Consider the following 16,892-nt stretch of genomic DNA (forward strand, 5'->3'; position numbering starts at 1 on the left):
CATGTTTTTTTAAAATACCTCTAAAAGAATAAAATAATAAAATACATAAGTCCATAACATGATACAATACAATTAAATATCAAATATATCAAAATAAATTAACCTGATTTAAGGAATTTACTTTTTCAGAAAATGTCGATGGAATTTTAGACACAAAATTAGTAACATCGATTTTAGCTCGGAGGCAAAAAGCACATCCTCTCTTGTTGAAAAAGATAAAGAATGACAATTCAAAACGAAAATATTCAACCAATTCTGAAGTGGTCCTTCGATCCACACACACACACACACACACATATACATACATATAGTTATAAACACAAACACACACGTATATATATATACATATATATATATATATATATTCTCTTAGGCAGAAATAAAAAAGTTTTTTTGTCTGTTAATTCTATTTTCGATCCTGTCAAACTTTTCAAGTAATGATTTGCAATTTTGCCAGTAAATGGCTGATTTTATCGTCATCTTTTTCGTAAGTCGGAAATCAATACGAAACCAGAAATGGAACGACACTTATTTTATACTAGCAGGGCTACCCGACGTTGTTCGGCACCGTATAAACAATGAGAAAAGTTAAGTTGATTTTGAATATAATTGTTATTGTTATTCTTTGAGGAGAGAAATGTGTAATGTGTATATAGCATTGGCTATTTCGAGCAAAAACTATTTTACCTACCCTAGGATGGCTATTACACATGTATGAAATAAGTGCACCTTTCCTAGGGTAGGTAATTTACAGAATGCATATGAAATAATTTTACCTTTTTGGGACGAGTAATTTACGACACATATTAAAAACATGTTTACATGCCGTCGGACGGGTTATTTATAGACATATATTAAATTGTACAACATATATAAAATAATTTCTTTTCCCATCAAGGCTACCATAATTTTAAGAAAATTGAAATCATTTTTAGAAGATGGATTATTAGGATTTCCAAATTAATACATATATACATTGTGTTGGTTTATGAGTTCGCAACCCTTGCTTCACCATAAATTTCAACATTACTGGGTTTCTTTATTTTCTCACTATCGGCACTATGTCATTTTTGGGAGATGTCTCAGCAGGATGTTAAAATCAATGCATAAATACATTGACGTAGTTAAGTGATTAGACAACCCTTGCTAAATTATCAAATTCCACATTACTCTGTTTCATTTTTTCACCACTACCGACAAGAATTTGTTTTTGGAGATTACTCAGCAGGCTTTACAAACAAATAAACAAATATGTTGAAAACCTTAGTAGTTAGGCAAACCTTGTTTCACTACAAAATTCGACATTACTGCGTTCTTTTTCTCCCTTGTACTAACACCAGAATTTAAGTGAAATGATATCATTTCCTGACCATAACTCAGCAGGTTTTCCAAATAATTACATAAATGCATTGAGACGAATGATTATTAGGACACTTTTACTTTACCACAATTTTCAGTATTAAGTAGTTTTTCCCGCTTGCTACCACAACCACCAACAACACATTAGTAGGAGAAACGATGTCATTTCCTGAATATGATTCCATAGTTATTCCATATTTTTGAAATATGACATTGTGGGAGATTGCATAGTGACTACAAAATGAGCATTACTCCTTCCACCCCCATCCTAAATGTGAAGGTTTGTTAATTACTAGAGAACTCCAGAGCACGTTAAAAGCAGCCTAATAATGCGTATTTCTACAACTGTGACGTCATTCCCGAAGTTAACATTGAAAATTCAGAAAAATATCATAAACCACCTACAAAAACTGATAAATTGTCTGGGCCGATAATTTCATTAAACCAGACCAATAGTTTAACTCATATTTCATCATTTGTCATAATTCTTAAATATGTTACTAATTTCGACAATCATTTTTCATAATTTTAACCTACATTATCGCCCATTCTTGTGAGAATAATGACTGATATATTGTCTGCAATGATTATTTTATTACAAACTCAAATTTCATCATTTTTCATAATTCTTAGATATGTTACTAATTTCATCCATCATTTGTCATAATTTTAACCCACATTATCGCCCCTTTCCCTTACGGAAAGAATAACTTTGATATTGTCTGGGTTTATTATATCATAAAAAAAAACATGAATCAATTAACTCATATTTCATCATTTTTCATAATTCTTATATATATTACTAATTTCGAAAATCACGTTTCATAATATTAACCCATATTATTGCCCCCCTCCTAACGAAAATAATAACTGGAATATATTGGCTGGGATACTTATTACATTACAAACACACCAATCGATTAATTCACATTTCATCATTTTTCATAATTCCTGGATATGGTACTAATTTGACAATTATTTTTCACAATTGTAACCCAAATTTGGGCAGTCTCTTACGAAAATAGTTACTTTTATATATTGTCTGGGCCGATTATTTCATTACAAACACATCAAATGAATTAATTCACATTTCATCATTTTTCATATTCTTGGATATATTACTAATTTCGACAATCATTTTTCCTAATTTTAACCCACATTATAGCCCTCTCTTACGAAAATAATAACTGTGATATATTGTCTATTTTGATTAAGGCAATTAAAAAACACCAATCAATTACCTCACATTTCATCATTTTTAATAATTCCTTGATATCTTACTAATTCCGACAATCATTTTGGATAATTTTAAACCACATCATCGCCATATAAAAATTGTTTTCTAAATAATGACTTTAATTTCAGCACAGTCCGTACGCTGTATGTCAGTTTCTTATTTAATAAATTGTTAGGTGAAAGTACAAAATAGTTTTAAAAACCACCCCATATTAGGATTGATATTGTAAATAACGTTAATATTTCCGCACGATTCTTAATCTGTATATCAGTTTTTTTTCTTTATGAAATTTTTAGGTGAAAGATACCTTCCTTTCTCCATATTAAGAATGATTTTCTAAATAATACCAGCACAGTCCGTATCATGTGTGTCATTTTTCAATTTTAAATTGTTAGATGAATGTACAGAATAATTAAAAATATATGCCCCGCATATTAATAAGGCTTTCTGCATAATAACGCTATTATTTTAGTACGGTCCGTATTCCGAATGTCAGTTTCCCTCCCCCTCTTTTAAAAATATATAAGAAATCGGGAATCCAAAATCGGAAATTTCTCGAATATTAGAATCGGAAAAAATCGTGCGTACATTTCGATGCTAAAAACGATTTCTTTCGATTAGGATTTGTTGCTTGATTTAGTTTTTTATTAAAAAAAACGTCGATTTTCGGTAATAATGATACAATGATAAAATCTTTTTGATGTAAAATTCCAGTAAACTTAAAATCTATAAATCCCCCTATCGTACAAGCGTTTTTTTTTACGTTTGAGAAAATACATGCACTGTTTATGTGTGTGTGTGTTTTTTTTAAATAATTTTTTACGTTAATCGCGACAATATAACGATTTTACTGTTAAATAGTTGTTATAGAATTATAAAGAATTATAAAGAATCGGAATGGGAATCGGTAATTTTTCGGAATCGGGAAACATATTTGAATCACCCCATGACTAAATTCTCTCTCTCTCTCTCTCTCTCTCTCTCTCTCTCTCTCTGTATATATATATATATATATATATATATATATATATATATATATATATATATACTTAATTTACTCATATAAAATTAATATACGAAAGTATAGATTTATGCGTAAACTTTAAGTATTTACTTCAAAAGTGCTCAATACGTAGGTATAGCTTGTTAGTAAGTTATGAAAGGCGCATAAGCCTGAAGAATCCTAGAGTGGATGAAACGCGGAATATTCAGTGTAGCTTAATCGCCATATACATTTTATAACTTACTATATATATATATATATATATATATATATATATATATATATATATATATATGGTTAGATAGATAGATAGATAGATAGATAGATAGATAAATAGATAGAAATATTCGGCATCTATATATATTTATATATACGTTATTTATTTTACTGCACTGGTATTGATAGAAGTTCAACGTATTTAGAAATATAATCTATTTCCTCACATGCTTTTAACGTCTACTTCACTTTGTTGTTCCGTATTCTTCATATTAGATAACAAATGTTTCTATTCAAGAGAGAAGAATTGTAATTTTCTGGATGATACTTTGTTCTTACAATTATTGTTGGCAAGAACTATGTTTAAGTAGTATTTTAACTCCTTACATCAAGTGGCCTTATGCCATGTCTGGAGCGAAAAAAAAGATAACTAATTTGAAAAATTATTCAGAAAATACAGTTTTATTAATTACCTTTTTGCCCACAGTTTTATTTATGTAAATTATATTTAATGAGATAAGTGTTTAGAATTTAAAGTGAAAAAATTTAAGTATACATCGTTTGTGTATTTTTTTGAATTGTTTTAAGTACACTATAATCTTTCGAGGAAATGAATTGATCATTATGAATGTTGGAATATATATTCTATGGAACGTATGAAGTAAGATGGCATAATTATTTTTATTTTGTACATTTTGTACATTTTAACAGCCAGCCGGTGCACATATATTAGATCAGATAACATATTTTATTATCACCATAGGTGATTAATCTACACAATTCATCATTACGATAATATCTTTTGTAAATAGATTACTTTGAAGTGCCCTTCCGCCCGAATTATCCACTCTATTCCCTTAACACATTTAAAATAACAAAATATTCATTAGAAAAAAAAATGTTTAGCTATTGATTTCTAATAATTGATACATTTGCAACAGATCTGTGCGCGTGCGTGACCGTCAATAAAATGTATTTATATGTTTACATTTTTAGCAATTTAAATTTTAATTATAAATTATTGCATTTGTATTCTAGTTCACGGGGTGAGTAACATGGGTTTATTATTATTATGTTTGCTGCAATATATTTATATAACTTGAGAGTATAATTAAGCAAAATTCGAATGATCTACTCATAGACACCGACGATACGATCTTATTAACCAAACCGAGCCATGTTCTAGGAACCGTTAAACACCGGAATCGCTCCATAAAATGTTGGATATTTTAGAATTACAGCACAATTTTTATGGCCGCATGAGAAAGATATTTCTCTTTGTTTGTAAAATTTTAAAGTCCATGACATACAGATAAGCTTCCTACTAAAAACTCGATTTAATCTGCATAACTTGTACAGATTAGCCACTACTCGGAAATTCTTCTTAAGTGAAACGTGGCTTTCAATTCAAAATGTTTTTAATATTTTCCCATTTCGATGAATGCAACTGAAACAATGTCATGCCACGAATGGCAATATTATTTAAAACAATATTATATTAAGTGCTTATAGAATGAATGTTTTACTATTACATATGCACGTAGTTTTTTTACTGCATAATAATATGTGTTTAAAATCAACGTCAGTTCAACAAATAATTAAACTTTATATGTATAGAAATTATATATGAATATATATAACTTGTATATGTACATCAGCTGATTTTATAGGCGGCACATTTCAATTGGAAACTTTATATTCTTTAACTGAAAGTATAGCAATTATCGTTTTATATTTCAGTTTGGTTTGTCAATTCCTTATAAAAAAGGATTGACAACCAAGTAGACTTTGCAAATCATGAAAATGTATTTGGAAAATTAATTTTAAACCTTTAATAAATATTTATGACAATGAATCCGTGAACTGGGCATTTCATTAGATTATTTTTTGTGTATATGTGACGCCCCATAGTTACAGCCATACACGATAGAAATAGACCACGACATTTTACGCTTTATTGTCTAAATACAGATTAATATAATGCGATTAGGACCTATTAATCACGCAATAGTCTATATTGTTTTGTTTTTTGGGTTTTTTTTTACTTTTCTTATACCGTTGTTTGTTTTTTGTGGTTTTTGTGTTCGTAAAATTTGCATTTTATTCTTACTTTTAATTGTTGTTAGACGATATGTCGGGTTGGGATTTCCTGTTTGTAATTTGTTTGGATACATCAGAAAAATCTGATATCATGCCCACTTCTGCCAGATCGCCAGGGCGAAGTCGGTGTCTATCGAGCGGGTTACGGAGGTGGTGGTTCAGCTGGACGACAGTGAATATGGGAAAAATCGTAAATGATATGTACCGCCATCTCGTACTCCACGTTGCTATTTTTAACGATTGTGACAACCGCGAGGTTGTTTTTGGCAAGCCAGTACTTATATTCCTGATGACTTGTAGACGGCTCAGTGTAACTGTCTTCTTTCTGCTCAACTCTGTATGTGCCAAAAGGTTTAGCTTTCTGTCACTGTCACCGTAGATGCATTTGATTCTATCGTGAGACGATTGCCGCCTCTGATCGTTTGTTTCATGGCAGCTTTATAATATAGTCTATTTGATCCTGATTTATAGCAAATAATAATTATTTCGGTATCTATCGTACGGCAATAGGTTAGATTACAATTGACGTTTACTTAGCACCTTAGAGCTTCAAGTTCGGAGAGGAGTCAGGTGATTTGATGCTCGCCCTTGTTTGAGATGTTGGAGAATTAATAGATTGTTGCTAATTCCTCTGGCTTGTTGAAGATGCTCTTCATCAATGTGTTGTTAAGAGCTTTATTGAGTGCCTTGATCTCCGCTCTGAAGGGAAACACAATCTACCGATTCCTATAGGGAGAGAGCGTCGACCTACGGGTTACTTTGAGGTCGTGTGCTGACAACAATTCTACCACCACCGGCCACGTTACATCTCGTTGTCGTAAGCGTTCCAGCCTAAACCAGACACACCACAGCAGTAAGAAATTTAATATTTAAGTTATATACGGTTTTAATTTTTTGGAAATAAACCTGCTTTCCCCCGCTACTTTTATTTTGTTCTAACTCTTCACATCTCATAAGCGATGATTCTATCAAAAGTGGAAAGCACTTTTATTTTCTAGACCAGAATCTATTCATATAACTTCTATTGTCTGATATGTTTTGATCTTGAAGTGCTAGTTTTTAACTCCTGGCATCAAGTAGAATAATGCGATGTCTGGGGCATTTCCCTAAAACGTCATGACATCTCACTGAATTTCGTTTGTTTTTCTTTGTAATTTCAGGGTATTAACGTTGGCACTTAGCACTGATCACGTGGCTAGTGGAAGTTCTGACAAAACGGTGCGGATATGGTGCATCCGAACAGGAAGTATGCAGCAGACATTTTACGGTCATTTGCGAGGCGTTTGGTGTGTACAGTTTTTTACGCAGAATATCGTAATTAGTGGCTCATATGATTCAACAATAAAAGTAAGTAAAATCGCATTTGAGTATTCTTTACCAGTCTGTAATATGTTATAAGCTAAACTATTTAGTATAATTTGATTGCATTGTTTCAGGTAGATGATGTTGTGCTGATGCACTTTGGCTATTATCACAGCTTAGTGTCTGTGTTATGTTGGGGTGGGCAGTGCCAAGAGTCAGAACGGTTATAATGAGTAATTGTTAAATTATGTAGTTTAAAAAGATATTAATAAAAACATTTTTAAAGAAAAGATTGTTAGTTAATTGCTTAGAAATTAGTTATTTAGTTAAGTTAGTTATGCTAAATATAACACTCGAGGCTCGAGGAAAATGTTATGAATAAAGTAAAACATAAATAAATATTGTTTGGAATTTAGTTTAGTAAACAACGATGTGGCTTACGTGACAAACAAGATTGCCTAATCTGGCTGACGTAAGAAATACGTAAGCAAAGATAAATCAGAATTAGGAGTTAATCTGCAACGGGAAGTCGAAAGAAGAGTGCAGTTAGCTAGACACTTGGTTAGTTAGCGGATCGGGGGTGTCTCTTTGGTTCAAGTGAAGGACCTACAAATCAACTAATGAAGACCAGCTGCTAACTCCAAAACGTAAAAAATTTAGAAATAAAAATCTGAAAATAATAACTTGGCATGTTGGATGTTCTATTTGGAAGAAAATGCCTTCATTTCAGTGGCTACCGTCAGAGAAGAAGGAGCCAATAAATAAGGTATGTGACCTGTTGGGTGTCAAGCAGACAAGGGTTTTACTCGTCATTGTTAAAGACTGTCCGTTTATTGTCCCGTTCGTTATTGCCTTGAATATGTCTAAACAGCCACATCTACATAGAATGACTATTAAATACATACGTAACAGACCGACACGTACTGACACCCCATATACAAAGAAAAGTAAGTTATTAAGAAAGGAAGAATACAAGTGCTGGGAGATTGCTATCTGCTGTATATATATATATTTCATATTTTGACATTTCGTCTTAATATTCCCAGAGATGAATCAATTAATTAAGTTGTCTGCGTAGTTGTATGTGTGAAACGTATCTATTGTAGCATGTAAGTGTGAGATATCTACAGTGTTAAATATATGGTTCGATATGTGACCGTTGAATAAATAAGTTGCTTAACCATGACTTTGCTACACCCACAAGACCAGTACTCGCCGCAAAAATTTATAGAACAACCTCGCAAAAGAATAATCCAAACCTCCAGTCACGCTTAGATGCTATATTTCTTCTTAAAACTGTTATAAAAGTCATCAACAAAAAGGCAACTTGTCTACGCTCCGTAGGCTGTACCGTGCATCAAAAATTACAAATTGAACTTAGATGTGTTGGCACATAGCATAACATAAAAACAATTTTGATTATTAGCTGTACATCGGTATAACAGTCGTGTTCTATAAGGATGGCTGTTCGAAAGAAATCAATGTGTCAGGATAATTCGGTTGCTTGTAAAATATTTGGTAAACCCTAATTAATTTACTAGTCTCAGTATTTTCTTAACACAGTTTTTTTTATTATAACAGCATCCAATGTTACATGTGTTGCGCATTTGAGAAAGACACAAAACATACAGTCTGCAACATAAAATTTCAGCTGACTGCCATGGTCAAAATTGTGCATCTCTAAAAAGAAATACAGTAGAACCCAAGCATACAATGCCCCCAGGATACGTTTTTTAAAAGTTACAATGTGGAATACGCTGCACTCCGACCCCGGTTTACGATATTTGCCCCTCCTTACTGTGTTACTTATAATGTTTTATAATTTAATTATATACATGTATATTCTATACTGTACTATATATTTTTTTACTTATGTTGAATGGCGTATCCGGGTGTTTTACTGTAGCAATAGTCGACTGGTAGCAATTTAACAACCAGTTTTGGGCGTCCAAATCAGTTTCTTTGACAAAGATTTATCTGAGAAATATCCAATGAATAGGGATTTTAAAAGTAGAAAAACAATATTTATTTGACAAACCATTGTTTTCTTTCCCCCATAATTGTCAGATCGGATGAAACCCGTGGTGAGATTCTGTATAGCTTAATTCCATATATATATGTATATATATTTATATATATATATATGTGTGTGTATATATAAATATATATATATATATATATGGGTGTGTGTGTGCGTGTGTGTGTGTGTGTGTGTGTGTGATTGATTGCAATATCTATTGAGACGAGTGCCACTTCCACGGACGTGAGTCCAAAAATGATTTTTTTTTAGTCCTATCGGCGAATTCACACGCTCAAGCAGGCATGACACTGAAGGCGGTCATTGAGATCAATTATTACATGTGTCCAGCATTTCAAGCCTCCACACGTCACAACTTTTCCATCTCCACAGGACCATTTTTATAGACAAATGTCTGAGGTAGTATCTATAGACAGATGATTTTACAGAGTCTTAGCTTTGTACGACAGCTAAATCTCCCTCTCTCGGTTAAAAATGTTGAGATCCAGCAACAAGCAAGAGCAAGATAGCCAGCACTATTTAAACTACAGACCAGCTAAATGCGGGCACTGGTCTCCCGTTGTATGTCTTTTTTTAAAATCAAAGGTTGCCTTCACAATGGCTTATAAGAGCCCTCTTCACCCCACCACACACATACATACACACAAACACACACGGTGCTAGGAGCCGTTGGCCCCCCAAAATGGTTCATCCGCCTTAATATATATATATATATATATATATATATATATATATATATATATATATATATATATATATATATATATATATATATATGGAAGATTTTAAAAAGCCAAAAGCAACGCGGAAAGAAAATAAAAACAAACAAATAGACCGGTATGTTCGAGTAGAGAAATGTATAATTATTTATTTATTTATCACTCCACGTCTCATTACATAATTATTCGCAACCTGTTATGTCCGGTGTATATAAAGTCCGTTCGTAGTATGGAACTTTGATTAATTTCTGGCGAAATCACCTCATCATTTTCAAAAAGAAAACAAGATGGCGAAAGAGTTAGCATTTTTAAAACTTCCATATATTCCTTTACCAGTAAAGGTTCAAGCAACCTACCATTTACATTTATATATTTAATTATTTACAATCCCATTTGCATATTATATGTTCCTATTAATTTTCAATTGGCAATATGATAATAGATTAAAACAAGATATGTCGAAAAGGAAATAACAAATATCAAAGAAAGTCTGATATGAATTAAACGACAATAAATACAAACGAAAGAAAACAATTGTGTTTTTACAGGAACAAATTATCTCACGAATTTAATTAACATCACGCTATTTTCTTTAATATCAATAATCGAGTTTATGATGTTCTTAAGGCTTATTTGTTTGTAAGATCCGATTTCTGACGGGAATGACCCCAGGGTTCGAGAAGCAGCTGACAAGTGCAGTAATCGATGTTGCAGGCAGTTACACGTCTCCAATTACCGGTTTAGCGGATTAATTATTTCATTAATAAATAACACCAGACTTGAAACTTTGTTTAATAACTGTCAGATAATCTTGAATAAAAACATTATTTAAATTATATTCAGGATTCAGCTTGTTTCTCGTTACTTGTCAAATTAAAAATATGAGCATGCTAATCGCGTAAGATTCATGGACAAGATATTTAAATCGTTAAGTCAAGTCCAGGTTTGTTGGATGAAACACGTGCCCGTTATCTCATCATGGCTCACTGCGATATTTGTTTCGTCTTGAGAATAAGTTACTCAAACAATTTGCCACCATCAGCGGCATTTATCCCAGACGAGTTGAATTGACTTTCCACGAATGAGGAAGTTTTAAGGGAATAACTTTCGCAAGCGGTCCCCAGTAGCATATACACAGGCGTGACAAAAAAGAATCCTCGATGCCTCCGTTCAGTCTCGAAAGACAAAGGAAACTCCCTGTAGGGGATACTGCGCGTGGAATTGTGAGGAAAGGTTTGCGCAATCATCAATCACACTTCTCCTGAATCGGCACTGTTTGAGCCCAGCGGCAAGGAGAAGTCCAGGACGACTGGAAGCAATGCCGAGATAATCGGAGAGTACATACACCACATAGAAGTCCCAAATGGTCACCCATTTTGTACTGACTAGGTTCAACGTTGCTTATAAATAACCAGTATCATTTTCCCCCACATTGCACCACGTGTTCAACCTCAGAGGAGAGGAGCTCAGAGACTAAACACCTATGAAAACAATGTATTTCAATAAACATACACTTTCTAGAATAAAATCAAAATAAATGGCAACAAATTTAATAACTAATATTTGGTTGACATCCCTTGTCCCTTTAATGTTAAACTTCTAGAGATGGCTTTGACCAGATGACGAATCTTATCTTAAAGTATGTATGGTCATGTCTGACGAATGATTACTAAAAGCCCAGGCTTAGAAGATGATTTCTTTTTCTTTTTGCAAAGTTCCGGGCTTATGTGGCCTAAAGTTTTCAATTGCGTTCATATCCGGGGACTGACTTTGCTATGGAAATCTATTAATCACATTTTGGCTCAACCAATGCCGTGTCGCTCTAACAGAGTGACAAGGAGCTTCATATTCCATAAACAGGGAGTTAACTTGTTTTATTGGTATGAAGTCCTCCATGTAATACCGCAACATATTTAGCAGGATTGATGTTTTCTTCGAACTCCATCAGGTCTGAGCGACAATCACTTCAAATTCCACCCAATAGCATAAACGAGAAACCCTCACTTTCAGCATTGACTGCAGATTTTTACGTGGGACTATTGCTGAGGGATCCTCTACACACATTTCATTTTCTACTGTAGGGAAATAATGAAAACCGTGACTCAACAACGAAAATTATGTTTGTCAACTTCACACGCCTACTCTTTTTTATTCTTTATATTTGAAGAACAAAGAGATTTCCATTCTCACAACTCTACCAAAGTAGCCCAGCTTTTGAAGATATCTGGCAGCTGTTCTAAGACTGACACAAACTTTGTATTGCAATGATAAATGTGTTGTACTGATAATCCTCTTTAACATTCATTTTCACGAGACGTAAGATTCATCGAAGATGTCCATGTAAACCTGGATGAGGTTTTCTGCACTCTTTGTCTTTACTTGTGAATTCTACAATTTCCAACCATATTGCGTTGACTAAGACCAGCTTCATGTTGACCCACGATTCGCTGTAATTTCGATTAGTCTGATGCCCCTTTGGTTCATGGTAAGCTTTTGTGTAGTTAAATGCAGTTTTAATGCGATAAAGTTATTTCAGCACTATTTTATTTGTAAATAAAATAAGGATATATTAATATTAGTAAAAATATTTTTCTTAGTGTCTTTTCTTTTCTGTCATGTCTATGTATGTATACTCCTGTCAAATGAGATTACGACGTTAAGGGTTTGCAATTCATGCAAGGGCATGTTCATGTCTTGGTATTCATTGATGTTTACGCATTTCGAACTGAATCAGCTCAGTTTCGCTTGACTTAAATAATCTAACAAATATAATGGTATGTGACGGGACATTTTGCCAAACAATGATTTCTTGTGATTTGAAAATAACTCGGTGATGCCATTTACTCTACATTAGTAAAGCAACAACATTTATAGTCCACTTTAGTCTACTATTTATTGAATAACCTAGAAAATAATAGAATGTTTTATATCAACTCAAATCGTATTACAAAGGTTGGGCACTCGGATGTCTATGTAGTTCATGCAGCATAATTCGTAACCCCTGGAAAGCGTCCATTCATTAACTGGACTATAATAACAAAACGATGGCCAATCCAAAAAAGGTTTTACATTAATCGTTCGAAATATTTCAGAACATGTCAACACGTACAATCAATGAACCCATCGTCAGAATACAACGTGATATTCAAAGAAAATGCAAATTCAAATAAGGAAACAAGACCTAACGAATCTCTTTCTATTGAGCAGTGTATTAACACGGTGACTGACTAAGACGGTTTACGAGCGATCACATCAGAACTAATCATACGCTCTATGTTTAAAAAGAATGTGTCTTCTATCGTATCCAGCTTAATTGATTGGTTTACTATCTGCATAGGCAAATACATCATCTTCAAGGAATGTCAACAGAAACCGATTAACCTGCTATAGACATAGAAACTCTTACTTAATTGCTTTAAACGTGATAAGTGCTTTGAAATATTATCTAGATTTAAACTCCCGGCATTCATTCAAATAAGTTTTAAAATACGCGAGAGAATTGTATGCTCAGTCCATCAAGTCAAGAGTAGGCGAGGAGAGGTTAAGTTCAAAGAAACTTTGGCGAATGACAAACAGACTATTTAATAGATGTGCGTCCTCTATTTCCCCTATCATTAGCAAGCAAAAGGTGTTCCTCAAAACCTGACCAATCTAAACTGTTTTTCTGGAAATTTGCGTCAGACATAACCCTTGCGAAAGTTCTCCCAAGACCGCAAATAATCTCAGCTATATATCTGCTCAAGATGTTTCCACGCTCAGCAAAAAGTTTGATGCCAGCAGGGTAACTGATTCATACAATATTCTATTCATAATACTGAAGAATTCCTGGCCCTTACTATTATCAATTTTTTTAAGTTGGTAAATCGATTTCTAAAGAGCAAATGCTTTAAAGTCACTTTGAAAACGAGTCTTGATGGATAATCTCGATCCCGTCAAGTGAAATCAAATGAGAAAGTTCATCACAAGTCTTGGTGCAAGGCCCGGAATATGACATAAAAGAGGGGCGAGTTCTAGGATTTAAAATCCCTGGTTTTAAACACTAATGTTGACGTTTCCTGGTCAAATAAAAAGAAATGCAGACAGATACAGATTAGCGTCCAGGGAGCAGCACCACAGGTTTCTAGCAAGAAACACTTCTTCACTAACACCACCGCCACCATCCCTGTAACGCACGCTATTGTAAATGTCAAACTGTCATTCGAAACAAATTAGGTTGTATTTACAAATAAACGAAATGTTTTATAAAAAAGTGTATAAATCGAGAAACGACAACAATTGTTTATTTAGAAATTAAATAAACTTTGAACACATTTGACACCAGCGAAATATAAACTGTTGGTCTAGTATTATATATACTGGGAATCAGTTTATACATTCCAGTACAAACTAATTAGTCGTTTGTGTTACATAAGTAAGTTGCCTGAATCTATGTAATGTACCGAAATTGTAAACTATCTCTGAAAAAAAAACCCTATTCAGTGATATGACATATGATTTCCGGCTTGAGATCTACAACTAATGTACATATTTTATTTCATATTTCAGTAAAACTATCGACAGGTTTTTCTTTTCTACGGCAATACCCCTTAACATATCAAAAACATTTTGTAGGATTATACATAAAGTTCTACTTCATAAGGTTTCCAGCTATGGAATATATAAATATGTCATCGCAACCATCGATTCCCTTTTTTGATAGGTTTATACAAGTGTCGTTAATAGGCAGAAATCCGAGACTCAAAGCAAAAAAAAATCTAGCCTGATTCAAGGAGCTATCCCGTGCTCAATTCCCTTCTTTATCTTCATCAATAATCACACAAATCACATTATAAGTACGTTCATCGATATATACACAGAAGACATGTGTATCTGTTAAAACACTTTAAAGGGCAGCAACGACCCTCTGAGTTCCTCTTCTTTGAGATTGAGCACGTGGTGCAATGGGGCAAAATGTGGCTGGTTATTTTTATCAAATCGAAAAACCAAGATTCTATCTTTTCAGAATCAATGATATGATCCCCACAAGGCTTCATTTGTATATGATTGGCTTTTCTCATAAAGAAGCATATTACTCAAACAAGCTTTTGGAACTGATATGACATCTAACCGTATTTGGAAGATTACACCAAATCATTTGTGGAAATCTCTTAAAAAATGGCGGCGTCATTTTGTCTCGTCATAAGATGTTTCAATCCCTATGTAATCATTCATCTTTACAAGAGCCACTTCCCATATTTGCAAGGGAGCTGCTGGGCGAATTCTCTGCAGGACGATGTCATAGAAGTAAACAAGGATACAGTCAAGAGCTCATTGAATTGTACAAGTCTGTATTTTATATCCCCGAAACAGACTCACTTGTTGAGATCTAGACATGTGAAATATCGATTGAAATTTGTTTATAAATATCGTTAATCGGATGACTTCTGGGGCAAATTTATTTGGTCAGATGAAACAATAATTGAGATCTGGGGGAAAACATGTACACCCGTGTACGAAGGAAAAAAGAACATAGAATTTAAACCATCAAATACTATTCAAACTGTAAAATTTGGAGGTGAAAGTGTGGTGATTTGGGGCTGCTTTTCTGTAAATAAAGTTGGAGAAATGGAAACGATAGAAACGAAAATGTTCAAGAGTGGCACACATTTAGGATTTCGTCGATACCTACCTTACAACAAGACCATCATCGCAAGCACACGGCTAAAATATCTATGAAATCTTTTAAGGATAATGTAATTAGTGTTCTCCATAGACTAGCTATTCACCTGACAAAATCCTATCGAAAACCTGTGGGGAAGTTTGAAGTTCAGGCTGCATGCAAGTAATCCTAAAAAATATCAAAGAATTAAAGAAAGTTACGAAGAATAATGGCTGAATCTACAAGCAACAAGAATGCAGTTATGGAAAGCGTTTGGCGGTATTAAGGCAGAGCAGATGATATGCAACTAAATATCAGTAAATGTGTCAACTACTTTTGCATATGAGTAATTTGATTTTTCGTTATTAAATATTTGTCAGATAAGTCTATCTTCATGTTCGTTTTCTTTTTAGATAGATAATATCTGTTCAAAAATTGAGTGTAAATTTAATAAAAATTAATTTTAAATCTTTTGGAGAAATGCGAAAAAAAACATTGTATTCATTACTTTTGCTTTCCATTGTATATTTCGAATTCTCCTTTTATTTATTGTATAAGATTATTAAAGATAATTACATAATTGTAAATATATTTTATGTTTAAACTTTGACCATAGTTGATATATCATTATACTAATAATGTAATTCAGCAAAACCTATTTTCAAAAATCCTATGTGTAAAATACTAGCAGACCGCCCGGCGGTGCCCGATCATAAATTACGGAAAAATATTATATTTAACTAATATATAATCTGAGACTTATTCATGAAAGTATTAGGTATTTTTCTTAACAGTACATTTCGTGGAATTAAAAAAAAAAACACCCGAGCTGAACTCGAAACCAAAACTTAAATACAATGAGTCAAGTACAATAAGGATATCTTGACTCGATCTTCAAAGTGTGTTTTCAAACTTATTTATTCGTAACATAAGCAATATGTCACGTGAACGATTCATGCATGCGCATTCGTTAAACAGTTCACAAACAGATAACAATCCGATTACTCCCCCACTGCCAATTTATTCATTTTTTTTCTATTAAGCAGCCTTTTGTTCGGAAAAAAATCGATTACATTTTTTTTTGCGTGTGTTAATATCCCATGTATCAAATTTCAAGAAAGTAGACTAACAATTAGTTTAGTATATAGGTTGAAAATTGTCTTTATGCACCAAAATGTCACGTTTATAGATATATAGATTACATAGTCTAACCGCTCATGTAAATTTACGAATTTTATATCACAATAAAAGTATAAAGAAATGAAAAATAAAACCCAGCA

General features: G+C 33.0%; 1 protein-coding gene across 1 annotated transcript in view; it reads left to right on the forward strand.

The window, feature by feature from the left end:
- The window catches only part of LOC145286399 (uncharacterized), a 682,462-nt gene that overhangs the window by 231,122 nt on the left and 434,448 nt on the right, over positions 1–16,892 (forward strand). The window contains exon 7 of the mRNA XM_080135324.1: positions 7,076–7,262. Within this exon, the coding sequence (XP_079991450.1) occupies positions 7,076–7,262 (187 nt within the window). The remainder of the gene's footprint in view (positions 1–7,075; positions 7,263–16,892) is intronic.

This window comes from Euprymna scolopes, chromosome 10 (assembly GCF_053919585.1).
Source record: "Euprymna scolopes isolate OS-2025 chromosome 10, ASM5391958v1, whole genome shotgun sequence".
NCBI lineage: Eukaryota > Metazoa > Mollusca > Cephalopoda > Sepiida > Sepiolidae > Euprymna > Euprymna scolopes.